Here is a 26,629-nt window from a genome sequence, read left to right as displayed (position 1 = left end):
CCCCGTACGGCGAGTTGCTTTATTACAACCGGCTATATACACTCGCGGATGTTACTCTCTCCGTATACGGGCTTGAAATAGATGGGGCTGTTGGCCTATGCATATGTGCAGCGCTTTTTTTTTTCGCCAGTTGCACACACACACACTTATGAGATACGAGATATGGGATTTACAACAGTTTCAGCGTTTTTGCATAGCGAAAGCGAAGAGGCGTGGAAGTGAATTTTTAAGAGGTCGTTTGAATAATTTTCCCGAGTATTTATTTCAAACTGATTCATGCAAAGGAGCGTTACAATTATCTCAAGGCGTGTAGACGTTGTTGTTCACTTCCGCGTTGTCCATCGTGGCCTGTTTGGCCATTTCCTGAAATTTTAAACACAGCGATATTGAAAAACTAAAAGTGATTGAGTTAATTTGAAAAAATCGATTGATCACCGCTTCGATAGCCGCTTGGTACTCCTGTTCGCACTGGACGATGAGAGGATCCTTCAGATCGTCTAAACTTCGTCTCGTCGCTGCGTCGGCGTGATCACCCGAATCTTGACGTACGGTCTTCATCTTCAAACGCAGCTCGCGGTTCTTCGCTTCGATCACCTTCTCTCGCCTCGTCTCCCTATCCAGAAGCTGTTCGCACAAAGATAAAGTATAATCCATCAAACCTACAGTCGAGCCACACTTCAATGACTCACAGCTGTCAGGAGCAGTTTGTCGTTCTTCTGATTGACGGTGAGGCTCTCCGAAAATTCCAGCATATAAACCGAGCCATTCTTACTACCAACAGCGACTAGTTGGCCCTGTTCGTGTGGCCTGATGCAAGTCAGCGCGTCGTCGCACACCTGGAACGATTTTCCATGCAAATTCCCAGCCGTGAATATACATCAGGTACTACGTACTTTCACGCTCAGGACCGGATTGTCTTGCTGCACGAGCAGGTCCCAGGCGTCCAGTGTGCCGTCGTTTTTCGCGAGGAAGAACACGGAATACTTGGTCGGACTCCATACGCCGTCGGTCAGCAGGACACCGTGGCCCCTGTGGGTATGCAAATGTAGCTCGCATAAGTCTTTTCTTTTCTTTTTTCTCTGTAATTACTCACGGAGTCCACATTATGCAGGATTCCCGGCAGTCCTCCGACCAGATTCGAGCTGTCCAGTCGCCGACCGATAGGAAGTTCTTGACGAAAGTCGGGTTTCGCTCGACGCTTATTACTGGCCCGTACTGGGCTTTGAATCTGACGGCTAATTTTTCAGCGGGAGTTTTTCCCTTCCGGTTGCCCGAGATGACGGTTCCTGAATCGATCGATAAGAGCGTTTGATTATAGTGATGCTCGAGATTTTCGCTGTGTATACGGACGACTTGCCGTTTTCTAGGCCGCACATGAACCGAGTGCCGATCGAAGGCTCGAACTGCAAGGCGGAAACGCCGATCGCCCTATCGAGGTCTTGCTCTTCCGGCTTCGTCAGATCTACCACGAGGGTTTCCAGCGGCGCCGACAGCTTTCTCGTGTCCCACCACTTGATCTATTATTATTTTCAATTAGATACTGTATACAGCTAAATTAATCGATTTGAAGCTGAGATACCTGTCCGTCTTTGGCGGCGCTGAAAAACTCAGTGCCGGTTTTCGAGTTGATCCAGAGAACCCGGTCACAGGGATCCCTGTGGCTGTGCTCCATCAGACTCGCGTCTATCAGTTCTGAGCTTCGACGGATATCCCAAAACGCGACCTGTCCAGTGCTCAAACCACTTACAAGAATGTTACTATCCTTGGGATTGTATTCGAGCGCCAGAAGAGGACAGAAAGGCTTGAGTTTGACGAAGGGTTTGTTTGGGTTCTCTGCAACGATAGAACTGAGTACTCAAATTCTTTGCGAAAAAAATCGGATTCGATAGAGATTCATAGCTCGAAAACACACCGACATCCCAGATATACGAGATAGGACTGTAGTTAGCGAGTTTCTTGAAATCCGTGCTGCAGTGACTAACAGCGATTCTACTTCCCTGATCGGGTGACCAGGAGATGTGGGTAACCGGTCGCTTGACCGGTAGTGGATCCCGGTACACGTTGACCGTTCGACAGAAGGTTCTCTGCACCAGCTGAGTTGGTTCGGTGTCGTGAAAGTACTGCTCGTAGATATTACAGGCGTTGTTCTGCAGGATACAGTGTTCCATCGGCGGTAGCAACTGCAGCAACGTGTGGATGTACAGCTCGTCCTTCTCGATCTTGCGTCGATAACGGACTGTCTGCTCCTGATCGTCTTTGTTGATATCCTTCGGCCAACCACCTTCTACGTGGAACATACCGCTGTCTTTGAAGGTGGCCGTCGTTGTGTTGACCTATCGGTGTCGCGTTTGTTTTAATCAAGTTTAATTGAGAAAAAATAATCTGCGGAGATTTGAAAGGATCTTTTTAATTACCTCGTGAGCGGCGAAAACTTTGTGACATTGCGTACCTCTTGTAACCGGATCTAACCGAATGTAATTGTGCGCGAGAGCAGGATCGGGCTTGATGTCAAGCTCCAATTTATCTTGCTCCGAAAAGTAGCAGCGCTTGCCGAACTGCGAGCGCTTTTTTACGTACACGTACTGCGTCTCCATGTTCGCGAATTACTCTGGTAGATATTAGTTTACTCTCGCTTGCACATTTTTTCATTACTCTTGTTTATGGATATTTATTTGGAGAAAAATTGAGGTTAATACTACACACTCTGATCGCGCCGTCCATGCAATCCGCAGGTTTTCACTCGATTCTCAATTCCGACTACTTTTGTTTTTGGAAAATAAAGCAACAACAATGCGATTTATTTGTGTACCTAAATATAATTTATTGAACTTGTAACTTTCACGAAGACATCTCGATTCGCGTGTAACACATGGCGCTGACTTGCGCGCGTTTTGTTAAATCAATAGAACATCGCCTAGGTTTCTCAAACTCGTGTTTACGAAAATACATTATGGATATTTACGCTAGGCGAACAGTCTTACAAAAGAAAATGAATATAATTAATGATAAATGCATAATATTTTCTTCGCTTAATAAAGTTTAAGCGGTGTCCTCGGTTTTGGCTAACACTGGAACTCTTGGATTGAGAATTTGGACGACTGTGGCGATCGTTTTGTACGTCTCTGCGAATTCCTTGCTAGCAGGATCGAACAATTCTTTCAGCTGCGGTATTACAGTCTGCATCAACAATTCCATCAACTCCGTTTCGTAAACTTTACGCTGAATTTTTTGGATGAAATCGTAAAAGAGCGTGAGCTGGCTTCTGTCCGAGTACCGAGTACAGTGAGATCCAAAAATGTCTGCGATAAAATTATAAATTAAAATTAGCTTCGATTTTATAAAAACTTATAAGTTCAACCCACCTTTGAAATCTGAAATGCATAAATAATTCCACACCCCATTGGAAGTCCAATTTTTCATGTCCACTGATATTTCGTTCAAAAACTCGTCAGAGTTGGACCTCGTAAATTTTATTTCGCCAGCTGTGCTTTTGATCTTGTGCTCATTGTACGCTGTATCTAAGATCATAAACTTTGATTTCAAAACTTTCAACTCGTGATGATCCAAGTCGGATTTAAAAGAGTCGCTGTACAGAGCCGAATACCCTGTCAATAAATCCCGATGCCCATTTGCATCAGAATGTCTGCTGCTAGTATTCTAAAAAAATACATTTATAAATAACGTGCATACAAATATTTATACGAATATCACCGTTAAATAATTTCTGAAGCTTACAACTCTATCAAAATTCGCCAAAAAATTCTTGGCAGCTTCTTGCTGCTTCTTATTGCTACTAGAATTCTCCTCGAAAAGCTCTGCTTTGATATAGGCGTGATAAGTTTTCAAAATTTTTATCAGTGGCGAGGGTACGCCAAACCTGTCCAGTCCTTCAACGGCATCGACCGATGTAATTACTTTTTCCTCTATCACACTTTGAGCGTCCTCCGCGTGAATTGGACAGTTGCTTCTCAATTGCGACGAATTAACCGCTGTTTCGTGGCTGAATCTCTGTATCAGCCTGTCCAACTCGCTCAGGGTTTCCACTTCATCCTGGAAATTATTCTTCATGGACGTTGATTTATCTAAGGTTTTTACTGGTTTTGCGCTAAAAGAAAATATTTTCTTTACAAATTATCGGAAAATTATTGTCATAATTTAAATATTTCTCAAATCACCTCAGTCCAACTTTCCGTAAATCCAACTGGGACTTGGAAGCTTGCTTTCCGTTCTCTACGGATTTGCTCTTGAGACTCAATTTATTAGCGCGGATGAAATTGGTCCGCGGCTTTGACTTGCAAGTCGTCGTCCTGACCAGAATATTATCTCTGGACGGCTCTACAAGAATCTTAGCAGGAGGTCTTGGTTTTCTCATGCTAGTTCCATTGTCTACAACTTCTCTGGGCCTCACCGTCGAGGCACTTCGAAATTTGGCGCTTCTACGCTGTGTCTCTCCGGGTCTCTGCTGAGACAAGCTTCTCCGAGGCCTATCATTTCTGAGATTATTCTCCTTCTCGCCGTTCAACGACGATTTCGGTGTAGAATTTTTCAGAGGCTGAGTCGATTTGGACGAGTACATTTCGCGGACATCTGGCTTTCGAGCATTCTGACGTTCCTTGTAGAGATTCGCCGCAAGTTTCTCGCGCAGCTGCTGAGAGTGTAACAGGGTTTTCCCGATCTCGGCTGCGATTTCCTCGGCGCGTACCTCGGAGCTGATTCCCTGAAGAAAAAATAAACATGATATAGAGCAAGTTCGGAAAGACAGCATAGGAGAAAATTAAAAAATAGCATCGATTCTTACTTCATCGCAAGTGCAAGTATTTTTGTCGAGCTGTCTGAAAACGGTGCTTTCGATTGGCCAGGGTTTTAATGCAAATCTAGCTTCCTCGCATTCCTTTTGCAGAGTTTTTTTCGTCTCCTCGGCGGCGCATAACATTCCATCGATGAAATTATACAAAGCTTGCAAATTGAAACCGTTGTCCATTGCGTTCCCGTTAGCATTACTGTGTTCCTGATGTGGCAATCAAAATTTTTGTCAATAAATTTTGAAAGAAAAAAAATGAAAGTAAGCAAGTCTGCCGAAAACGTTTTAACCACTCGATTGCAGAAAAAAGTGCGTGTATTGCACAAAATACATTTTTTCGATAGTTTTGATCGTCAATAAAAAAGCGCACGTATGTAAAATTATAAAATAAGAATAATTTTCAATAAGGTTAAACGCAATCACTGATTGCAGGGTTTTGTTTATGAAGGATGTTGACATAGAAGGGCTGAGTTAATATTGTCAAAATAATGTTTAATTTATATATTTTTTTATAAACGTAGATATATATTAAGAATAGTTATTTATAATAACTTAAAGATATGAATTTGATGTTCCATTTACGCTTCGTGCCTCCTTTCATTGGTTTAATATTAAAAGAAAAGAAAACACATTACTTCAGTCTGTGGAAAAAACTAGAAACTATACTAGTCTTTCTTTTATTCGAAATAACATGCAAAATAACAATCTTAATTCTGAAAACTTGAATTCTTAAGGCACCCGCCATAACTATTTGGCAGAGTTTTCATTGAACAAATTTTCTTGCCCTCTTGAATTCTATCTTTCTCTCTTTCATTCACGCACGCGCACTTTCTTTCTCTCTTCCTCTGCTGATTCACCGGAATGGCTAACAAAGTCGGAGTGTAAGAAATTGATAAATTTTTGTTGTCTTAAAAAAAGGAGCATTGTTCCTATTCCCATATCAGCCAGAAGGGGCTGCGAAGAATGCGATGTAAAAAATTTCCTCATAAATAGTAATAATTTTAAAAGATTACGGCGCTGATGGAAGACAAGCGGCGTAAGTACAATGTGTCGATCTAAATAGAAGTTTAAAGTAATTTTACAAATGAGAAATTCTTTAATATAAATTTATAAAGAAGCATGAGCTTCGAACATTAATCTGTACAAGGAAATTTTCATTGAAAAAATATACAATCAAATCTCGCTAGAACATATCAATAAAAACTCGTGTGTAAAAAAATAAGGCTAGACAGATGTACTACAGCCGAGAAAAACTTGTGTCGAGAAAAAATCGACAAACATTAAGTTGTTCATTGACACGAAGGAGAGGAACGGCGAGATGGGGCTGTTCATTTCTTGATCTTTCGATACTGTTTGTGTGCGATTTTCTCACAGCTCGTCCTTTCGTGGAGCATCATCGTCCTCATCTTCTTCTTCAGTCTGCAAATAAACAAAGATAAAAAAATTATTTTTTATTCATATTAAATGTTGAATGGTATCGAATCTTGGTGAAATTTACGTAACGATTTATAATATTTGACCGAAATAGATATTGGTTTATCGTACGGAAAAATTAAACGAATCGTTGATCAAGAAATTCGTGCATGCATTTGATAAGTAAAGATGCCTTTTTATCGACCGGTGATAATAATGTAATCGATCAAAGATGCGCAAATATTTTTAAAAGTTATCCGAATTTACTGACCTCATCAGCACCTTCTCCGTAAGCACCATCAGAGTCGATGAATTTGGAAAGACCTTCAAGTGTCCTCTCACCGTTGTATTCGACAGCCTGCAAATAAGAATGAAGTGTAAAGATTGGGATTTTAGGATTCAGAAGATATATCATTTTGCTTAAAAACAAAAAAAAACTGTGCTTACCTCGTTCGTCTCAGCCTTGTACAAAGTGATCGTGGGGAAGCTAGCGATCTTGATGTCTTCCAATTCGTTGACGGTGGCGTCCATCTTAGCGATGACTACTTTCTCGTTGTCCTTGTACTTCTCACCAAGCTGGTCGTAGATGGGAGCAAGCTGTTTGCAGTGTCCGCACCATGGGGCGTAGAATTCAACGAGGACGTTCTTGGACTTGTCGTATGCGACTTCGGCGAAGTTGGTTCCGACGAGAACCTTGACGGGGTTCTTGTCCCAGTCTTCGGGCAGGTCTTGGGTGAGGAGGTGCCTCTTGAGCTTGCCATCAAGGAAGGCACTGACGAATTCCTTGACGTTGTCGGCGCTGATTTCGGAGTTTTCAGGCTTGTACTTGGCCATATCCTCTTCCAACTGGATGAGGCGCATGGCGGGAGTGTTGTCCTTCTTCATTCCGAAGAATTCGAGGATACGCTCGTGATCAGCATCGTCGGCGTTGATGGTAACGAAGAGGACCTGGTGAAAATACGTTAAATGTTTAGAAAATGTTGAAATTTTTTTATTGATGCTAATATTAAATATTTTAAAGAGCATTTACCTTTCCACGGAATTCCTTGGCGGGAGTCTTCAGGTCGTCGGCGTATTTGTCAAAGTGACCAGCTTCTTGGCTTAGGAATACAAGGAGGTGGCTCTTGATGTCACCGTTGAAGATGGTGCGGGCAGTTTCTTGGTTGAACTCAACGATCAAAGGCAGAGATTCGACCTGGATGAACTTCTTCAAGTTGGCGACATTGTGCTCGTCAGCGAATTCGGCTTTGTTGTCGTCGAACTTCTTGAAAAGAACGACCTTGCCGTCTTCGACGCCGTATTCAGCGAAGACATCGGCGTTGCTGGAGATAGCGAATACGGTGTCGTCGATGGAGTTGGCAACTTCCAAGAAGACCTTAGCGTTTTCGGATTCAGCATCCTGTAAGAAATAAAAATATTCCAATATGATTGTATCGTTCTAACAAGATTGAATAAATTTGCCTAGAAAAAAATTTTGGGTGCCTTCTTACCTTGAAGAAACCAACAACGGCAACATTGTTAGCCTCAATGAAGGCCTTAGCCTCATCAACGGTTGACAGGTCCTTGGCGATTGGTCCAGTCTTCTTGAGTACCCAGTTGATGATGTCATCAGCCTTGCGACCACCAGTGTATTCAATCTGTGATCCCTTGCGGTAGAACTTCAGAGTGGGGTATCCCCTGATCTTGTGCTTCTCAGCCAAGTCACTCTCGATGGTGGCATCAACCTTACCCAACTTGACTTCAGAGTTCTGTTCAACCAGCTTCTTGGCAGCTGCTGCGTACTCTGGGGCCAGGGCCTTGCAGTGTCCGCACCATGGAGCATCTGAAAGACAAATACCATTTTTCTCATGATTTTGCATTTTTTACTTTTATTTTCTTAAACCACAACGTTTCATACTACATTTCCCTCTAAAGTGGACATGTTAGCTTTTAGAGTACAAACTTATCAGCCATCTGAACTTTTGTTCACGCATATGTATTGAGAAAGTGATTTCTGTAGAACAGATGTCTCAAAACTGATCAAATAACATTCAAATAGAGAATAATATTAACATTCAAGCTTATGTACCTTATGAAATCTTTGAATAAAAGCAAGTAAGAGAAACGGTTGCATAACAATTATTTATCATTTCCTTCATTTTAATTATCAATGCTACTGATATCACAATCAAGATAAATTTAAGAATTATGTATTAAAAATTCAAAATTCAAAACTTTTAGGATATCTGCAAACAGCTTCTGATTCGTAAGTACGACTTTATCATGTACAAATAATTACTACTTTTGACGAGGAAATTTAGATAATTTGTCAAGCTAGTTATCCAGAGTAGAAAAATTAGCCAGAACAATCTGATTCTCGCAAAAAAGCACGGAAACATATGTGTAAAATAAACACAGAAGCTACAAAGAATCATGCATTTTATTTGCCAGCGAGAGCAACATGACAGTACTCGACGTGTAATGAAAATCGACTGTAATTCTGTTAAAGCGCAGATAGCGTGCTCAGAATACAAAGTAACAACTGCGATAGCATTTTTGCGTCTCGAAAAATGTTAATGAAGACCGAAGTCCGCTCCGATGGAGGCACATATGTGTCGCGTTGGATTCGAAAAACCGTCGTAAAAACTTAGTAATTTACAGTGGCAGTCCTACTCCCACGCGTACAGCCCATCCTTCGTCGAGCAAGTATAATAATCTACGAGATTTGCATAGACTATACGCAACAATAGTCACGTGCGACGACGATTCCAAGAAAAAGAATATAATCGCGTCGACTCAATTACAGCGGCAGTGGTGAGATAAAATTATTCACCGAAAAAAGAACGAGCAGCGAGTGAGAGAGAGAGAGAGAGAGGAATCTGATGAGAAAAAAATCAGATGACGTGGACGAGGCATTAGCCGATGCGGCGGCCGGACGTCGAGAGGGTCTAGCCGCGCACCGCTGCTCGCATCTGGAAAGTGAAAGAGGGAAGCGCAACAGGGCATCTCGCGCGCAGGAATCGTCATCGCACAGCGAAGCGTAATAAAGCACAAATCCGACATCGCCAACCCGAAAAAGGCACGATCATAGCTCGACTATGCCACATACGTAAATCAGCGCGTTTCCGAGAGACAAAAGAAAGATCACCCGCGCCGCGAACAAAAAGATGTTACTATAAGCCATAGAGAGGCTGCTGTACGAGAGCGAGGCGTTGTTACACGGGTATACAAGTACTGATGTTATATATATACTCACAGAACTCGAGGAGGATGTAGGGATGCTTCTCGAGAGCCTCGTCGAAGTTGTCCTTGGTGATGACGAGGACCTCATCCTCGGTCTCGATCTTGGCGAAAGCAGCCCCAAGGAGGCATGCCAAAACGGCGAACAGTGACAGCGTGAACTTCATCCTTAGCTTGCTTGCGGACAAATGGCCGATGAGCGTCGTGTGTGCCCTGCGTATACTCCTGCCGCCCCGTGATATTCAGCTATGCAGTTGCCGGTCGCGACCCGCCGCGGAAAAGAGGGAGAAGCAGCGCAGTGTGTAGAGCGGCTTGAGCCCACGGAAGATGTGTATACGTGTATGAGAGAGAAAGAGAGAAAGAGAAAGAGGGATAGGATGAGGTCGTCGGAACCGTCAATTTGACCGTTAGCTGACGCTGCGAGTCTCTAAAAACTGGATTCTTGTATTAGGAGGTTCAAATGGCTGGAACTGGAGTATCTCGTTTTGTATATGGATGTGCGACTAAGTCTTTATTGATCGACACTCGGTTTTACGGTGTCGTTTTGGTTAACAATTCCGAGCGCAAACGCACTGCTCCGAAATCGTGTTGGCGTATTTGTATATAACTTATTCCTAGATTCGTATCCGCACAAGGCTGTACAGTTCAACCCTCAGCCAAGTCTTTATGCGCACAGAAAATATTACTACAGAGTCGCTGAATTATTTATCAGCAATAGATAGCGCATATCTACTTTCAAAAGAAAAGAGGATAAAACCGTGGAAGCAACCGAAGTGAAATAGTAGTAAACTTCTGGACTTTATCGCGGCTTCCAGCGATAATAGCATTATTGTCAATTTTGAGCAGTGTAAAAACACACCGGATGGGCGGGGAAACGGCAGCTTATCAACATTTTTTTCGGAGCAAGAAGCTCTACGTCTATAAATACAATCGACGGGAAAGCGTCGTCGAGTGAAAAGTCAAAAGCGCCACACGCAGAGTTTATCGCCCGGGTAAGCTGACGGTCACGGCCCGCATCTCTCGCGATTCCCAATGAGGAGCCTGTGCCGTCGGCAAGAGTGAGACAGAGGACGCGGAGCCGAACGCGTGGCAGAGCGCTCGGCGTGTTGAGCGCTTATTGGTCGTCGCGGGAGCGAAAAAAGCACTGCCGGCTCTCTCTCTCTCTCTCTCCTTCTGATGATGCATATACGTATAGGTATACGGTACACGTACGCTCTAACCGCGTGGCTCGTCGACACGTCACTCGCTTCTACGATATATTCCTACGCGAGGAGAGGTAACTGTTTTTCATCGCGGCTCTACGTAGCCGTATACGTATACACTTTGTTTTGGCCGCGAGGCGTCGGTGGGGATAGTTTTCGCGTGGCCACTTTTCGCGCGCGCTTAGTTGGCATCGCGAGCTTGCCGTTTAGGTTAGATATAGGAGGGGGGGGGGAAAGCGCTGAGTCAAAGAGTTTTACGCGGTCTCGGCGTTGTTCGCGAGGAAATGAATGAGTTTTCGTGTATACCTGTAGTCAGGGACGTAGACTGATGGGTTATTGATGTAATTTCAGAGACGAAACGTGACATTAGTTGCCGCGGCGATTTCCTCTTATGTCTCTTGGATTCGAGACTTCTAACGCTGTCGATAGATAGATCGTTTTCTGATCTCTTGGTGGATCACACGCACGTCGTGACGTCCTTACAATGTGATCCGAATCTATATGTTTGTCACCACCACAGGTATACAGATGATATAGTGTATTTACAATCGTTTCTCAAGAAAGAGATGAGTGTAAGTATCAAGTATTGCTGCCACAGCCAACAAAACTCGAATACGCACAAAGTGTTTCGCGCTATGCCTATTGATCAAACAAAGTTCTAAGTTATTCAAATTTATGAGTATATTATCGATCCTATTACGCGAACGCGTCGACGTGAAAATGATTAAACTGAGCATCACCTAAATTTGACGTCATTCAAACTGACAGAAAATCGTTATTCTACGAATCCAATAGAACAAGCGCTTTTTTTTTTTTTTTTTTGTTCCTTGTAGGTATGGTCAATATGCGCTAAAGCGCATACTCAACCATGTCCCAGTTCCCAATCTTCTAAACCTGCACGCTCTCGGCCGACGGCGTTCCTCCCCCCCTGCACCCCTGCGAACTCAGGTAGGTTGGAACGCTGCCGCTGGGACTCGGGGCTTTGGTTTTACCCGTGACGCACTTGCGGCTGTGCGGGGGAGGTGAAGCGTCGCTTCGCCCGTCGCCATCTGCAACGGGAAAGCGGCGCTTGGCCTCTGATCTCGGGGAAGCGCGGAAATGCCTTCGCGATCAGCATTGGGAAATTTTATAAAAATTGTAATGAATTCTTAGCGAATGCTTTTTTTCAATAAGTATCTTCATAGAATTCTTAATGATAGCTTCAGGTATTAACGAATGTCCACTTCAGAAGCATTCATAAAGAATTATTATGTTGTAAATGAAATTTCGCAGCAGATGCTCTGGTGCCAAAACAGAAGTCATACAGTAATCACTAAGTATTCCTTATATAGTATTTAGCATAGATTAGTTGTTACCACTAAGAAATCATAAAGCATTCATATAAGGTAATCATAAATAATTCTTGCTATTAAAGAATTTAATTTTCGTTAAAATGTCGCACACGCGTTGTATAGGTATTATTATTATTGTTATTATTGTTTTTCATATATTAGAAGAAATATAATTAAGAAATTCAAAGTTTTTGACGGTGATGGGAATCGAACCTTGAACTTCGGCAGGGCAATTGAGTGCGCTGGCCACTTACCTAAATCGAATTCTTATACACCAAATTTTAGATCTGATATATTAATTACATTTACTTATGGGCTAATTAATAATAAATAAATAAATGACAACCAGTGAATAATTGCAGAGAAAAATATATAATTATATTCAGTAATAAAAGTGGGGTTTTTGAGACCGAGTGTTGAGTTTGTAGAAAGCTCATGAAGAATACTTTATGAATACTTTTCACACAACTATGAAATACTTTACTTTCAGTTGATAACATTTTACATTTCAGAAATTTGTATACAAAGATTACTATAAGCGTTTATTTAATGCGGACATTCGAAAATTCTTTATGAATGCTTTTTTTTCAAAGTGAGCTTATCAGGTTCCCACACACACACACACAATAGCGTCATCCACTGGCGCGAGTCGAGGGAAAAACGAGAACAGCTGATGGACCGCGCAGGTGTATAGAGAGCCACACGCGTGAATGCACGACGCCGTTTGCAAGGTGCGATCTTACATAAGGTCGCGGGCAACTGTCAGAAAATCCCAAAATAAATAGCGCGCGCAAAATGCAGCAGTGCACCTCGTGCGCCCACCGACGTCGCATCGATTCCTAGGTGTACTTTCGAATCGATGATCTCAACTGTTTTTCACATCGGAAAGTGATATCTCTACGCATACATTCCCAATTGTGATAATCGGACGGATAGTGTCGATAAAATCGATTTATATAGCTATATTGGCTATCTGGGCTGTCAACGTTGAACTCGAAGGGAACCTTGACAGACGCGCAGGGCCAACGGTTGGCTATTAATAGAAAAGGTAAATGCTTTTAAGTTCTCTCTCGTTGTTTTCTCCAAATCGGTCGTGACGATTTATTTTTCTTTTTAATTAGTTTAAAATTCAATGCACGCGTGAGGGTTTTTAAAAATAATTAACGAGCTCATTTTATCGTTATTTCGCAGAAAATGACCGCTCACAAAATAACGTCTGAAGTTTTTGCCGAGAAGGACGACGCGGAAACGCAGAAGGAAGGCAACAGTGAGTATCAAAAATATAATCGTAAACTTCTTATTAATAAAGTATACATTGATAACTTTCGTCGCGCTTCAGGTGCGGTGTCGAAATTCTTTTTCAAGTATCCGCCGCATATGCGAAAAAATCGAACGGCGGGAAAAGAGGCTTTGGAGTACGACGAAGACGGCGACTTGATTCTGGATCGCATTGAAGAAGGAGCTATTTTAATAGGTAATATCGTTTTCTGGCAATCATACTCTACATAATTTTAGCTATTTTCAAATAACAAATTTGCCAAAGCTAGTTATTTTTGATATACAATAACGTTGCTTTTTTACAGAACACAGCGTCGCCACGGAACTGAAGCTGGTCGGCTTGCAAATTTGGCGTGGCGCGTTATTACTCGGCGATTACATTCTATCCCACCCAGAGGTATTCCAAAATAAAACGGTTCTAGAATTAGGCTCTGGAGTTGGATTCGACAGTATTATAGCTGGTACGCTAGCCAAGGAAGTCGTTTGCACAGGTATAATGTTAACGCGTCTTGATTTCCCCGGTCTCGAGTTTACATTTGAAATGCCCGATTATTTTGATAAGCGCGAGTCTCGTATAATAAAACTATACAATAAAGTAAAGAAATAATTTATCATGCGTTAAGTAAAGATTGCTCGGTGTGTTGATAAAAAAAAAACAAGCGCTATTTTTAGGTTTCCTTATTCACATTCGCTTATTATGCTTATCGCTGTAATACAGTGCAATGAATTTGTTTTTCAGACGTCAATTTAGGAGGGATACTCAGATTGATCGAGAAAAACTTTCAGAGGAACAAGGCTCTCGTAAAATCGAAGGTCTGCGTGACGGAGTTGGATTTTTTGAGTGAAAACTGGAATGCAACGTTGAGCGGCAAAGTCAAAAACGTCGACGTGATAATGGCAGCGGATGGTAAGTTTCGAAAGTGTATACAAGACCTACGTCTTATCGTCCATAGAACTGCTTCTGTAGAACCGTTTGTATTAAAAAAGTAGGCTATAGCTGCACAAGTGAACTTGACTACCTATACAGTGTATAAGATATTCGGTAATCTCAAATCGAACAAATATTATTTCATGTCAATAATCTGTTGCAGTCATATACGACGATAAGATAACCGACGGTTTTGTCAAAACTTTGGCAAAGCTTCTGGATACGGCCGGTGCACGTCAAGCTTACGTGGCCCTGGAGAAACGATACGTATTTACAATCGCTGATCTCGACTCCGTGGCCCCGATGTACGAAGAGTTTTTACGATGCCTGAGACGACATAAAGTTAACTGGTCGATCGAGGAAATCAAATTGGATTTTCCACAGTATTTTCGTTACCAGAGGCTCAGTCAATTGACTTTGATGAGGATCGAAAAGAAGATTTAGTGGGTCGATGAGAAATTTTTGAATTGTTAAAAATGCAGGTACGAACATACTCACTGAATTCTCATGGAAATCTATGAAAAAGTAAATAACTCGTATTTTTTCATACTGTATGTACATTTGTAAATATTAACTTATTATTTATTTCGAATAAAGTTATATTTTTGTATTAACTTGGCAGTTCGTTCAATTCAAAGTAAATCGAGACCTAATTTTTAAAATAACGCACAGCATAAGGATAATTAACGTGATCGGAATAATACCGGTATTAACTGCGCTCCCATTATTTGGATGATAAAATAAGGAAATTATGTTTGAAAATACAAAAAATACTTGTGCGTCTGCCGTAAATCTTGTTGTAAACTCAAAAAGATAGCAAGATATGATCGTAAAAGCAAATACTGTTGTTTTATCATTTCGATATTTATGCAATTGAGGAAAAAATGCGTATCGTTGACTCTTTGAAGAAAATAACACGTGAATCCGCGAATTTCGATTTTCATTCTCAAAACTTTATTTATAAAGAATTATCAAAAGTGTAGGAAACAGCAAAATTTTCTTACACACCACGTGAGAATCACACACACGCGCGCACTCTTGTTCACCAACGAAATACACGAGTATAAAATAAACGATAAATCGTCGATTTTTTTTTTAAGAAAAGACAGTTACTTGGGCATCACAACGAGCCAAGGGTCGCGAAGTTGGCAAGCACTCACATTAGACAATAAGTTCTTGGTCAAAGCCAGCTTGATAAATCTGTTGCGCCGGGCCTGTTGCTCCGCTTCTTCACGCAAAGGTTCGTTTTCGCGACGAACAATTTTCTCTGAAAAACATTGTGTTTCTGCTTATTGAGTAAAACTTCAGTATTGCATATTATATTGAAACAGAGAATTTGTCTGCGAAGAAGTTTTCGCGAAATTACGAGATATCGTATTACACAACTTTGATATTGACTCATATCTTGAAAACGAGTTAGCCATAACATACAACTTTCTTGCGTTCTGGTAAGGGAACAATTTTTAAATAATTCGTATTTTTTGGCAACAATCGAATGAAATCCTTTTTTTACTATTAGAGACCAAATTCTCAAGAAGACTTTGCAATAATGTATATCTATATAGCTGCTCACCGCCATCGGCGTCTCCAGCGTAATAAATGACGTCCACCTCGTGCTTCCACTGTACACTTCGCCTCTTGGAGTCGAATATTTGGGCGCAGGCCATGCCGGCGAACTTCTCGTCCGACAGACCGAGATTCAAGTCGAGCGAAAAGTCCTGTCTAACATCGCCCGAGCCGTAATCTATTACGCTCTTGGCTTCCTCGAGATTTTGCGCGATGATGCTCGGCTCGAAATCCGAGGAGCCCTCGCCGCTGAGCCTCAATTTCTCGAGATGCTGCAAAATCTCGCGAGGAGAGTCTTTGTCATTTATCGAGTTGTTATTTTCGATGTTCTCGTTCTCGTCTAGCTGATCCACGGCTGTATTAGTCTTGGACGCATCGGAGCTCTGAGCTGATTTTCCTGATAGCAAAGTATAGATGGTTTAGGAGTGTACATATAGGTGAACGTTGGCGAAGTTTTAGGCATACGTTACCTAATTTCTTCTTACTGACGACGCTCACCAATTTATCCTTCTCGTCTCCGGTCAACTCGTGGGTAACCTTGCGGATGTTGACTTCGGACACGTTTGGCTTGTCGAACCTCTTTCGCGAGTACTTCTTTCTGCCTCGTTTTTCAGAACCAACACTGTTATTGGATCCTTTGCTGAAGAAGATGCGCCTCGAGCCATCGCTTCTGCGGCGTATCTTCTGCAGGTTCTCCAACGAATCCTTGACGCTCAGAGCAGTCAGAGATTTGAAGCTGTATTTGCCCAGTTTCTGACGATGCAGTACGGAAAAACTGCTGCTGCAACGAGGCGAGGTAGTCGACTTGCGAGGAACTTCTTTGCTATCTTTTTCTGATGAAAAATCACGCTCATGTTCGTTTTATTTTTGTCACCATCGAACTTTTCACATTTACCTGACGCACCGGTGCCTGCACTGTCTCGACTATCGTCCATGTCAGACGAAATCGTCTTGGACATGCTCGGAGGAACAAAAATTCGACGTGTTTACATTTTAAAACAAATTTTTACATATAAATATTTATTATATGCACTTCCTATGCAAATCAAATTAACGTGTGTATTATTTTGTAAACAGCTTCAAAAAGATTTTCAGCGAAACAGAAGCCAACTTCATAGTCTTGGCTATGTTCTGCCTATGATACGCTTCATGCCCTATTGTGAATTATGCGAGCGTTAGTATGATAAATAATCAATGTACAGGTATTATGGGTTTTCGTTCACAGATTTTTATTGAAAATTGTTTACTATATACATCTTAATGTAAACAGTAATAATAATGGACAATGATGTCACAGTTGCCGTAAGAATATGCTTTTTGTTGTTCTGTCATTGTTGTCAATGATATAATTTGAGCAACGCAATAGCTTTGTATAAAAATCAACAACAGAAAAAAAAAACATTTGCGTATATTCAGTCGCAAGAAAACCAGCATCCTTGCCGTGTCCCGTAAAAATCTAAAAAAAATCTAATACATGTTTCATCGAGAACAAAACGTGCAGCTCATCCACTAAATCAAAGTATGGATATATATTGCTTGGGCAGTTTCTTGAGACAACTGTCGACAAAAATGATTGCATGTTATACGCGAATACATTGTAATAATGATCATTAACATCATACGTGATCTTTCTAAGCAGCATTGAAACGTCTGAGAGAATATCCAAGACTCGATTTAAGATACTTCGACGGTCGACAATAACGGCAATCATGAATTTTCACTATTAAAAAGGAGAAAATTGTACATGAATTTTCAACTCTATACTTATCATTTATACAAAGCGTGATTTTTCTACAAACGCTAAAAGAATTAAGTCGCGTTATCGATTCACAATTGCTGTCACGCTGCCGTCCGGTCCTATACGGATTATCAGACGATCTTGGATTTTATAAAGGCACTTTCATTCTGTCAATTCACTCCAATACTTAAATTAAGTGTTCGGCATTTACAATGTGTATGTTCTTTCTACTAGAACGAACGTGAGTTATATATAAATTAAGATTTCATAATTATTTTTTTTTATTTTTCACTTATCCAATTGGTATTTTCTTAAGTCTAAAAAGATTTCCTATGCAAGAATAATATTTTTTTTCCAACATTTTCATTAAAAATAATTAGGTATTTTTTTCTTCAAAGTTCTAATCGACTTTTCAATATTCATCACTAATGAACTAAGTATTCGAGCCAACCTCGTTTGCTTCAATTATATATATATAAATTTGATAAAGCCAAAACCAATGTTTGAATGTTAATTAAACTGCTTTTCCTTTTTTTCTTTGACAGTCCCTGAGGTACAGTGCTGCTTAATTAATTTATGAAATTCGATACCAGCGGTGGTAGTTTCATTTTTGTCGGCTAAGCTAGTATCCAAATATTGTTGACTAGAGTGAATTAAAAGCATCACACTACCAAAGTTGAATAATAACTTTCAAGTTTGAACTTTCGAAAGAATAGACCTTATTACAATACAATAATTTTGCAGAGGAGTCTAAGTCTCTCATCATTTTTGATGGAATGATTTGGCTATAAACAGACGACGATAAACAAGCAAGGAAAATAATAAAAAAAAGGATAGCAAATAAATCTCACCAAACACTTGATTCAAATATAAAAGAACATGCTACACAGCTATATCAAACAGTGACGAACATTTTTCTGTTTTTTACATACTATACCGCAGATGGCGACGACAATTAATTAGTAATATAATTCTTCGCAATTATATTATCTGCAACAAATACTGTACAAAAAATTGTAAACGCGATGATCGATGGTATACGCAGATATAATTTTTCGAGAATAACTGTTAGTTACATTTTACAGACGTTTGTATCGTTATTGAAATTTACTCAAACAATTTTCAACAATTCTCATATTTTTATAAAAAAAACATATTAAGAAAAATTGCTTCATTTTGATGTAAATTTAACAAACTATCCGAATAAAATTTTTTGTTTTATTTATCGTAAATCAAAGCAAAGTTAAAATAAAGTTAAATGCTAATATCCAAATCTTAAACTTCTGTTTATCTGCCTTTGAGGTATTTTACTTTCAAACAAGAACATTTTTCATAGAATAATCCATAGTTTATTTGTCATTGTAACAAAAGTTTAAAAAAAACTAATCAAAAGCTAAAAATAATTTTTATCGCTTGTTCTTCATGCATGTAACATAACGGGTTTCATTCAATAATAAGCAATGAAAAAAAAAGTAAAAAAAAATCTTTTGTAATAGTTTTAATTACAAACACTTATATACTAAAAATATCCACCATATCGAATTGTTTAGATATTTAAAAGTGTTAACAAAATCATATGTTTGAAAGTAAAACTCCGTTTCGGCAAAAAACGAAAAGTTTAATTACTTTAGAATTTGAAAATCTAAACTCATGCATGCATATATCTCATTGTCAATCATCAATTTTCATTTAAAACATTCAGTGCATAAAGCCATTCTTTCCTCTACATAAAAAACAACGTTGCACATTCGAGTAATTATCAATAAAAGAAAACCATACAATCGTCATAGAAACACCCGATTTACGCATCCTCTCGTATAAATCGACAACATTCGAGAAGCTACGCAGAATTCGTACTTTTGCGCCTCGATGGCAATAGTTCTCCGTTCATTTGGTTATCTTTCGCATTGCCGTTCGGTTTGCTAGTAGCCATCATACTCGGGTGTTTCATCCCATTGTGATTGCTGCCTGGCGGTGAGCCCATTGGTAATGTCGTCTTTCGCCTTGCGTTTAAATTCGTGAGTCCATCATGGTTGAAATTGACTTTACTGGCTTGGTTTATATTTGCTGTAAAAAGATGTCGATAATACCGTAAGAAAAATGCTAAAGTAAAAAATTGCAATGGTCAATTAAAAGAGATTTTGCTCTTACCTGTTTTTACGAATTCTGTCGAATTTTGACTACCATTCGTAATCCATCGCTCCACCTGAGCCGCATGTGACTTCTGCAATACCTTACGAATATCTCCGTTCTCACCTTCTTCTTTCATTAAATCTTGTAATTTTTGAATAGTTTGGTAAAGAATTACAGGGCTGATAAGACCGAAGTCAAAGAGACTGCTCACATGTAAAACGAAATTGCGATATAAGTTTTTCATGAGAAGCTCTTTGCCTTTCTTCTCAAGGAACATTTGACAGGCTAATGGAATTTGGCAATCGCCAACATAGCCATGTTTCATTACGTGGAGATTCCACATTTTCATCAACTCCTTTTCACCTTCATTTACATCTGTGAAATCGTCGATCATCATCATGGTTTTAGTCTGAAGCCATTTCGGATCGTTTTCACCTTCAGAATCGGCATCTAATTCTTTCGGATATATTGGTAAGCAGGTAACGGTGTGATGATATAACCTACTCAAAAAATTAGGAAAAAATAAATCAAAAATAAAGTGACCCACAGTTTGTGTTTTGAAATAAGTTAAATTTCAAAATATTTACCTATTATGACCGGTGATATAAGGCCGCGAATTTTCCAATTCATTTTCGTCGAGTTCTAAAAATTCTGAAAGACTTGGCTTTGGTCTTTTGGGTCGGCATACTACGATATTTGTTACACTAGTACGCCTAGTGGGTCCTGTTCTAGAATATGTGACATTGCAAGGCTGAGAAACCAATTCATGTGGACTACCTGCATAAGACCCATCATAGCAATCATTAATAGCTACATTTATTCTAGCACCTTGTGGTATGGGCTAAAAATAAATAAAAGCAATTAAGTAAATAATTATGTTATATACTTGCTGAAAATCTATAAATATATTCATTTAATTTTAAAATACTCACAACGTATGTGAATGTGAATCTTGAATGACACAGCTTTAGATGTTTCAATAACGAATACAATCTTCCACAATCGAGTGAACACCAAGGGCAGTGTAAGTCCTCGCACGCTTCCGTTTGTTGACGACTATTATTATTATAAAGAAACTGATAAACGATTTGTTGGTTGCCCTTTGACGCCTCTAGTTTATCTGAATTTGCTACAGAAATCTTCGAAGGTACAAGTGGACTAGGTGTTGGCAGTGTTGTATTATTGTTATTATTAGTATTATTATTATTAAGGTTAGTTGAACACCTATCTGAACCGTCTGTAAAAAATATAACTCCGTTAGCATATCTTCAGTCTCGAGAAGTACTATGTTTTCTCGGTAAAAAAGTACTTACTGTTTCCGGGCCGATTTTCCTTATTATCGCCACTAGGCAGTGGGTTGATTGGTGGAGGCCTGTCCACGAAACCGTTACTGGGTTCGGCGGTCCAGTTCAGTCTAAATTTAAGCGTCGGACCGCGGCCAAATACGTCGAAAGGTCCGCAATCCTTGATATCGGGTATCACCTCCCAAGAGCTATGCTTCTTGGGACTCGCCCTCACGCTCGTTTGTACCTCTTGTAAACTAAGCTCGTAGTCGCCATCCGTCAACAGACAGCGATTATGCTTATCATATACGACCAGCTCAGAACCGTAAAGTTTGACTTCCTCGGTGCTATTACCCTTCATGGCAGTGCCGTTGGCTGTCTTGCGACGTTTTTGAGGTGGTTCTGAAATATACCAATTTTTCAAATCTTTCATTAGAGAGCGTAGATATTGAGTGAATATAAAAAATGAACGATACTCAGAAAATTAAATCAAATTGCGCCTTTTAAGTGAAAGATGTAATTTTCTGAGTAAAAGTTATCAAAAATATCAATTGACAATAATTGTGAACTCGAGCGATATTTACCTTCTCCATCACAGTTTTGCAGAAGGCAGCTATTGTTAGATACGCAGTAAACCCTAAGCAGAAGCATGTACGTCTTGGCTACATGACCATTGTTTAAACCAAATGATTCATTGGGTATCGATACTGTGGGAGCTTTCGACGGCGGTTGATTTTCGGAAGGGTTTATCGGAACTTCGCTAGTACCCACTGAGACCTGTTGGACCAAGTATTGTTTAATCAGTAATGTAAATGACGATGTCGACGCATCTGCGGAATTTCAAATGATTTGAATGATACATACCTGCATTATCGGAGAGCTGACATCTTTGCGTTTCTTGTGACATATTTTTAACAAAAGCGTTTCTACTTTTACTGGATCTTGTGGTGCCTCAACTGAAAAAATTAACAACAGTTAAAATAAATCCTAGTATTCTTTAGGATAAAAAAAAGCTAACGATACATACGTTGTTTGTCGTAAAATCCTAAAAACGTGAGTGTCATGTAGCCGCGCATTGCGTTATTCTGTTCCTGTTCGTTCTTGGCCATTAATTTCTCGAGGATAGAATTGATTCGAAATCCTCGACGTGATTTGTGAGTTCGAGACATGCGCTGTCTCATGTATGTTAAGTTTCTGTACAAGAATATTGGCTGCAACAGAATAAAAGTTTGACGTGAATCTGTCATAATAATTTTCCTCGGATGTAAGTTAATAGAAAACTATAAATTACAACTTAATAACAGATAACAAATACATACCGTGCATGGAAAAAAAAACTATGTCACTAATGATCCGGGATAAATGAAAACCGTAAGTGAAAAAGGTTGCAAATTTGCTTTCGGTATGTAAAATTAACGAATGTACAGAAAAACGACCCTTGGTCGGCACATACGTTATGCGAAGATGAGAAAGGGTTAAAAATCATGGGTTTCAAGCAACGTATAATTTGATTAAAGACGTACGTAATGATCATCGGAATAGTGGTATAAAAATAAAGATCATAATTTTCAATTTTCAAAGGGATACTACTGTATCTGGTTAACGTTTTCGATAGACTTGCATCGCATATAACATACGAGTAGATGACAAGTGGTTAATAAAAATACACCAAAAAATTTGTTCAAGTACTCACCGACATCTGATTTCGAGTTCGCAGAAATCTATAAATTTGAGTTGGCTCTGAAACAGAAAGAGAAGAAATTCATTATTATCCAACAGTCATACTTTCACAGAAATTCGAACATTTTTAAACATATTTAAAAAAAGTACGGTACACCGGTCGACAGCAGTCCGATATAATATACCTAAGCAGCTGCCGCTTCGCGCGCTGTAAGAAGTGAAAGTACTCTAAGAGGCCACCAGATGGCAAGCGTAAGGAAAATATAACTCGCAAGAGAAATGGAACTTCAGAATTAGAAAAGGAAACTGCTCCGACGTCTCGTCGATCCTTCTGTGATTCAGAACGGGATATGATGACTGAGTCTAGCTCGTTCTATACGAGATGTCTGCGCGCTCGCAAACTTGTTACGCTTACGGCAGACCATGACCCTCTGATCCCGTTTTTTTTTTTAAATAAATGAAAATAATACTTATGCACAGTTGAAATATTACGAGTTGTATATAGAATTTTTTACGAAAGCATAAAGTTACTTTATGTATATACTTCGACAAGTACTTGTACAACAATTTTAACTTCGAAAATTGACCATTTCGTAATCATTTAGGTAGTCCTGTCTCCAGTTTTGAGAGGGTTTCGGAAAGATGAAATTACATATTTTAAAGTCGCCGTTTTAATAATGTCAGTCAACTGTGATTTTCGGGACATTCGGGATACCTATCGGTAATGAAACACTTGGGGTATCGTGTAATCCCTTCCGGGCTAGTGTATCATATTTGAGATATTTTCGAGCTGACGACACATTATTTAAAAAAAAAATCAGATACAAAATATAAACTGACAGAGAGATTTTATCGAAGCTCAAAGTGAAAATGCCAAACATATCGAACAAAGTATTTCCTTTACGAATTGTTTAGTCTGAACGAATTGATAAAGTAGCCGAGATAGAAGACACGCATGAAATCTATATGAAAAGTTAGATTACAACAATTTTATAGGCTATTAAACTGATGATCGCGGCTCATATTACTATTAATGAAGGTATATCAATCATTATTGCTACAAACAATACCGAAGCTTGACGGCTGTCAATATAGACTAATTTATATGACTTGCAGTTCGGTTGAACCCCTTATATTCGAAGCCCATAAAAAAACTCATTTCGTTGCATCTTTTTTGATTCTTAATTCCGAAAAGCAATTTAAATAATCCAGTTGGCTTCTATGCCGAATGTGCCAGGTGTTCGGGTGCATGCTCTGAAGAGCAATTTTCAAGTTCTCTGATACAATGACAATGAAGAAATCGAATTCCAGCTCTGCTTTCATGATTTAAAAATCAAGAATTTTGACACAGAAAAACACAAAAAATTTACGTTTTTAGTAAATTTTCATATCCAACAACCCCACCCCGTTGTTAGTTTGGCTTCTATCAACACCATAGCAGTATTTTTCCAAGTTCTAATTACTCAAGCCGAGCGCCATAATGCCTGCACTCGGTGCCTACATAAAAATAGTAAACCGTTCGCGAGTGTGTATGTGTGCCGTACAGACCGCGGGAACGAGGAAAAAAATGGTCGGCTCCCAGGCCAATGTGCAGCCATGGTCACGCTTCGAGGAATGCCCCTACCGGTGGAGGCTTACAGCCTACCTCTCTCTGCGATAAATTATTTATGGTGGTTAAAAATACTTTTTATAATTAACCCTTTTTTAAAGCAACGAAGGGAAATTCGAACGTTACGCTAAGGCAAAATCGAACGTTGCTCTCGGTTATAAACGATGCGTGAGAAATTATTTTTGCCGACTCGGAAAATCTAAACGAAACGGAGCATTAGAGACTTGTTGAAGAAGCTGATTGATGGAGCAATATTTTTTTAGTTAAAAAATGTGCGTTTTTAGCCATCAGCTGGGGAGCCCCGCTGCTTCGTCACCCGTAACGGCTGCACTTCTTTGAGTCATTTAGCAAAGCGGTTTTTTTTTGCTTTCGCAATGTGGTAGTTATACTTGCAGCTTGCACGAATGTTACCTTTTTTAATTGCTTGCCTGCAAGTCATTCGATTCGATACAGATAGCTGAATTTCTCTTGGGGGTTGACACGAATTCTAGAGGAATCGTACGGCTTGTTAAAAAACCGAGTCAAAAATGGGCATTTAAAACTATTCCTTTTAAATGGCTAAAAACGAACGTCCGTTCGTGGAAAAAAGGAATGCGTCCTTTTGTTCGGATAATTTTTATATGGGCATTACGATTTCTTAGAAAGATGCATTTATACTCCAAATAATTTGCATAATTTTACCATAATTTCCGAATGCGTTACTACAAAAAGGGGGGAAACATGACCACAGTGAACAGTTTCAAGCTTCGACCGTTTGCAGAAAATTTCTCGCTATGATTTCGCAACTTCGCTGTAATTCAAGCCTACTTCTTCTTTACAGCGACTCATCAATGTAATAACCATCCGGACGTCGAGCGAGCGAGAAAAACAAGCGACTATTTTTCACGACAGCCAAGTCGTTTCTCGCTAAAGCAATCCTCGTACTTCCTGGAACCTCGGAGAATTGCCCGAACCTTTTTTTCCCTCATCGAGGCAGCGATTCTCGGTACAGAGAAAAACGACAGCCATCATCGGTGACAATAGTGCATATCAAGAAATTCACTCTGAATATCTAAAATGGCAGTGAGAGAGACATCGAAGTCCGACAGAGCTCGTTTCTACCCGCGTACACGAGAGAACTCCCCGACGAAGGAGAAAGAATCCCGTTCACCAGGTCTCTTTGACGATCCCGCGCTTCGGCTACGAAATACTCCGAGCGAGAGTCTCGTAACAGGCCATATTTCGAGAAATTTATTGTGTACACGATATGCCATATTACCGACGCGCGCGCGCCCAGAAAGAGAGAGAGAGAGAGAGAGAAACACCTCCTCTCTCAGCAGCGCGCCTCTTTGCGCGCTAACCAGGTTATGTTCGACCTCTCTCTCTCTCTCTCTCTCTTTCTACGACAGCCCGGGAAGCGACGCCTCGTCTCCGTCGGCCACAACACAAGGACTCAGGCCTGCTGTGCACGAGTTTAAAGAAAAGAACGCGGAACAGCTGAAGGATAAAAGAAGGAAAAACTCACTCTCGAATGCCTGGAGGAAGAGCTCGTGGTCCGCCTGTATCTGATCCATCCTGGCCGGGGTCTGCGATTGGCCCGTCGACTGGGTATTCAGCTGCTTCTGTCCTGGGCCTGACGCAGCCATCGCCTCCGGCTCCTTCTCCCGCTTCTTCGGCGGCATTTTTCAGCCTCTGCACGCACTCGCTCTCTCTCTCTCTCTCTCTCTCAGCTTCACCACAGCACGACTCTTTCTCACTGGCGCTTCTTGCAGCCCCTCTTGCTCCCTCTCTCTCTCTCTCTATCGTTCCTTCTCACTCGGCGCGTATTGTATTATGCTATTACTGGCTGCTGCTGCTGCTGCTGCGCCTGCATATACGTTCATACGACGCGTGTGTAAGAGTATGCGTGACTGACTCTGCCTCCGTCTTCCTCGGTGCAGAGAGAGAGCGAGAGAGAGAGAGAGAGAAAAGTATAGTAAGCTGCGGGCGAGGACGACGTTTACTCGGGCCTAGTGCCGCCAAGCACTGGGTGTATCAGCCACAGGAGCACGATAACACGCATACTGCACTCAACAATACAACTCTTTAACACACGACGACTGAAACGCGCGCGATTGTGTGGGTGTGTGTGTGTGTGTGTACGAGATCGGCCGTCCTTGTCTACGGCAGCGCGCGAAAAACCACTATCATCTGTCCTGCTCTGCTCCGGGCACACACTCACTCCGACTGTGTACTCTGGCTGAGTGAGCGAGCGAGAAGACAGCAGTGGCGGCTGGCTGGCAGCGACTTTTGGCGCCAGTTGCTTAGAGACTGCTAGCCAAGAGTTCGGACACTGTTGCCGCCATGTTTTGAAGCGTCGAGGTAAGCGAATGACGGTTGCTGGTGAACGCAGTACTAGCTGATGCACACGAATTGCATCGAATGCCGGATCTTGAATGAACGGAGTATAGGGTGTAGCGATGGGCTGAG

At 40.6% G+C, this 26,629-nt stretch overlaps 5 protein-coding genes across 12 annotated transcripts; 1 reads left to right on the top strand and 4 right to left on the bottom strand.

Moving 5' to 3' along the window:
* Nucleotides 1–243: 243 nt before the first annotated feature.
* LOC100121791 (dynein intermediate chain 3, ciliary) lies at nucleotides 244–2,891 on the bottom strand. Of its 2 annotated transcripts, XM_031920952.1 has the most exons (10): nucleotides 2,704–2,793; nucleotides 2,415–2,608; nucleotides 1,913–2,333; nucleotides 1,580–1,833; nucleotides 1,358–1,517; nucleotides 1,094–1,286; nucleotides 894–1,029; nucleotides 690–836; nucleotides 436–624; nucleotides 244–363 (listed from the first exon to the last, which is right to left on the bottom strand). In XM_031920952.1, the coding sequence occupies exons 2-10, from the start codon at nucleotides 2,592–2,594 to the stop codon at nucleotides 301–303; spliced, it is 1,743 nt and encodes a 580-aa protein (XP_031776812.1). In that variant the 5' UTR covers nucleotides 2,595–2,608; nucleotides 2,704–2,793; the 3' UTR covers nucleotides 244–300. The 2 variants fall into 2 exon arrangements, with proteins under 2 accessions (XP_031776812.1, XP_031776811.1); XM_031920951.2 differs by having other exon boundaries at nucleotides 2,415–2,891.
* LOC100121697 (polycomb protein suz12-B) lies at nucleotides 2,797–26,610 on the bottom strand. 3 transcript variants are annotated; one of them, XM_001605259.6, is made up of 10 exons: nucleotides 25,686–26,597; nucleotides 22,586–22,632; nucleotides 21,920–22,103; nucleotides 21,757–21,848; nucleotides 21,477–21,669; nucleotides 20,923–21,294; nucleotides 20,542–20,846; nucleotides 20,197–20,450; nucleotides 19,628–20,109; nucleotides 16,947–19,543 (listed from the first exon to the last, which is right to left on the bottom strand). In XM_001605259.6, the coding sequence occupies exons 1-10, from the start codon at nucleotides 25,840–25,842 to the stop codon at nucleotides 19,317–19,319; spliced, it is 2,313 nt and encodes a 770-aa protein (XP_001605309.1). In that variant the 5' UTR covers nucleotides 25,843–26,597; the 3' UTR covers nucleotides 16,947–19,316. The 3 variants fall into 3 exon arrangements, with proteins under 3 accessions (XP_016841465.1, XP_001605309.1, XP_008215266.1); XM_008217044.4 differs by having other exon boundaries at nucleotides 19,628–20,112; nucleotides 25,686–26,592; XM_016985976.3 differs by lacking the exons at nucleotides 16,947–19,543; nucleotides 19,628–20,109; nucleotides 20,197–20,450; ... (3 more) ...; nucleotides 21,757–21,848; nucleotides 21,920–22,103 and adding exons at nucleotides 2,797–3,299; nucleotides 3,363–3,657; nucleotides 3,736–4,105; nucleotides 4,176–4,717; nucleotides 4,799–5,008 and having other exon boundaries at nucleotides 25,686–26,610.
* On the bottom strand, nucleotides 5,288–11,102 carry LOC100121753 (protein disulfide-isomerase). The gene is made up of 7 exons (XM_001605309.6): nucleotides 10,942–11,102; nucleotides 9,450–9,744; nucleotides 7,705–8,036; nucleotides 7,245–7,613; nucleotides 6,662–7,162; nucleotides 6,486–6,572; nucleotides 5,288–6,220 (listed from the first exon to the last, which is right to left on the bottom strand). The coding sequence occupies exons 2-7, from the start codon at nucleotides 9,598–9,600 to the stop codon at nucleotides 6,170–6,172; spliced, it is 1,491 nt and encodes a 496-aa protein (XP_001605359.1). The 5' UTR covers nucleotides 9,601–9,744; nucleotides 10,942–11,102; the 3' UTR covers nucleotides 5,288–6,169.
* Nucleotides 10,193–14,786, top strand: LOC100121733 (methyltransferase-like protein 22). 4 transcript variants are annotated; one of them, XM_032595996.1, is made up of 7 exons: nucleotides 10,193–10,709; nucleotides 12,560–12,697; nucleotides 13,158–13,233; nucleotides 13,306–13,440; nucleotides 13,550–13,735; nucleotides 13,984–14,151; nucleotides 14,336–14,786. In XM_032595996.1, exons 2-7 carry the CDS (start codon nucleotides 12,677–12,679, stop codon nucleotides 14,614–14,616), a joined length of 867 nt encoding a protein of 288 aa, XP_032451887.1. In that variant the 5' UTR covers nucleotides 10,193–10,709; nucleotides 12,560–12,676; the 3' UTR covers nucleotides 14,617–14,786. The 4 variants fall into 4 exon arrangements, with proteins under 4 accessions (XP_032451887.1, XP_031776816.1, XP_031776814.1 ...); XM_031920956.2 differs by lacking the exon at nucleotides 12,560–12,697; XM_031920954.2 differs by lacking the exon at nucleotides 10,193–10,709 and having other exon boundaries at nucleotides 11,442–12,697.
* Nucleotides 15,104–16,841, bottom strand: LOC100678706. 2 transcript variants are annotated; one of them, XM_003423868.5, is made up of 4 exons: nucleotides 16,634–16,841; nucleotides 16,209–16,571; nucleotides 15,746–16,135; nucleotides 15,104–15,439 (listed from the first exon to the last, which is right to left on the bottom strand). In XM_003423868.5, exons 1-4 carry the CDS (start codon nucleotides 16,695–16,697, stop codon nucleotides 15,282–15,284), a joined length of 975 nt encoding a protein of 324 aa, XP_003423916.2. In that variant the 5' UTR covers nucleotides 16,698–16,841; the 3' UTR covers nucleotides 15,104–15,281. The 2 variants fall into 2 exon arrangements, with proteins under 2 accessions (XP_003423916.2, XP_008215265.2); XM_008217043.4 differs by having other exon boundaries at nucleotides 16,643–16,830.
* Nucleotides 26,611–26,629: the final 19 nt, after the last annotated feature.

Source organism: Nasonia vitripennis, chromosome 1 (assembly GCF_009193385.2).
Source record: "Nasonia vitripennis strain AsymCx chromosome 1, Nvit_psr_1.1, whole genome shotgun sequence".
NCBI classification, from domain to species: domain Eukaryota; kingdom Metazoa; phylum Arthropoda; class Insecta; order Hymenoptera; family Pteromalidae; genus Nasonia; species Nasonia vitripennis.
Note: the sequence above shows the minus strand (reverse complement) of the source record. Positions and strands in the feature narration are given on the sequence as shown.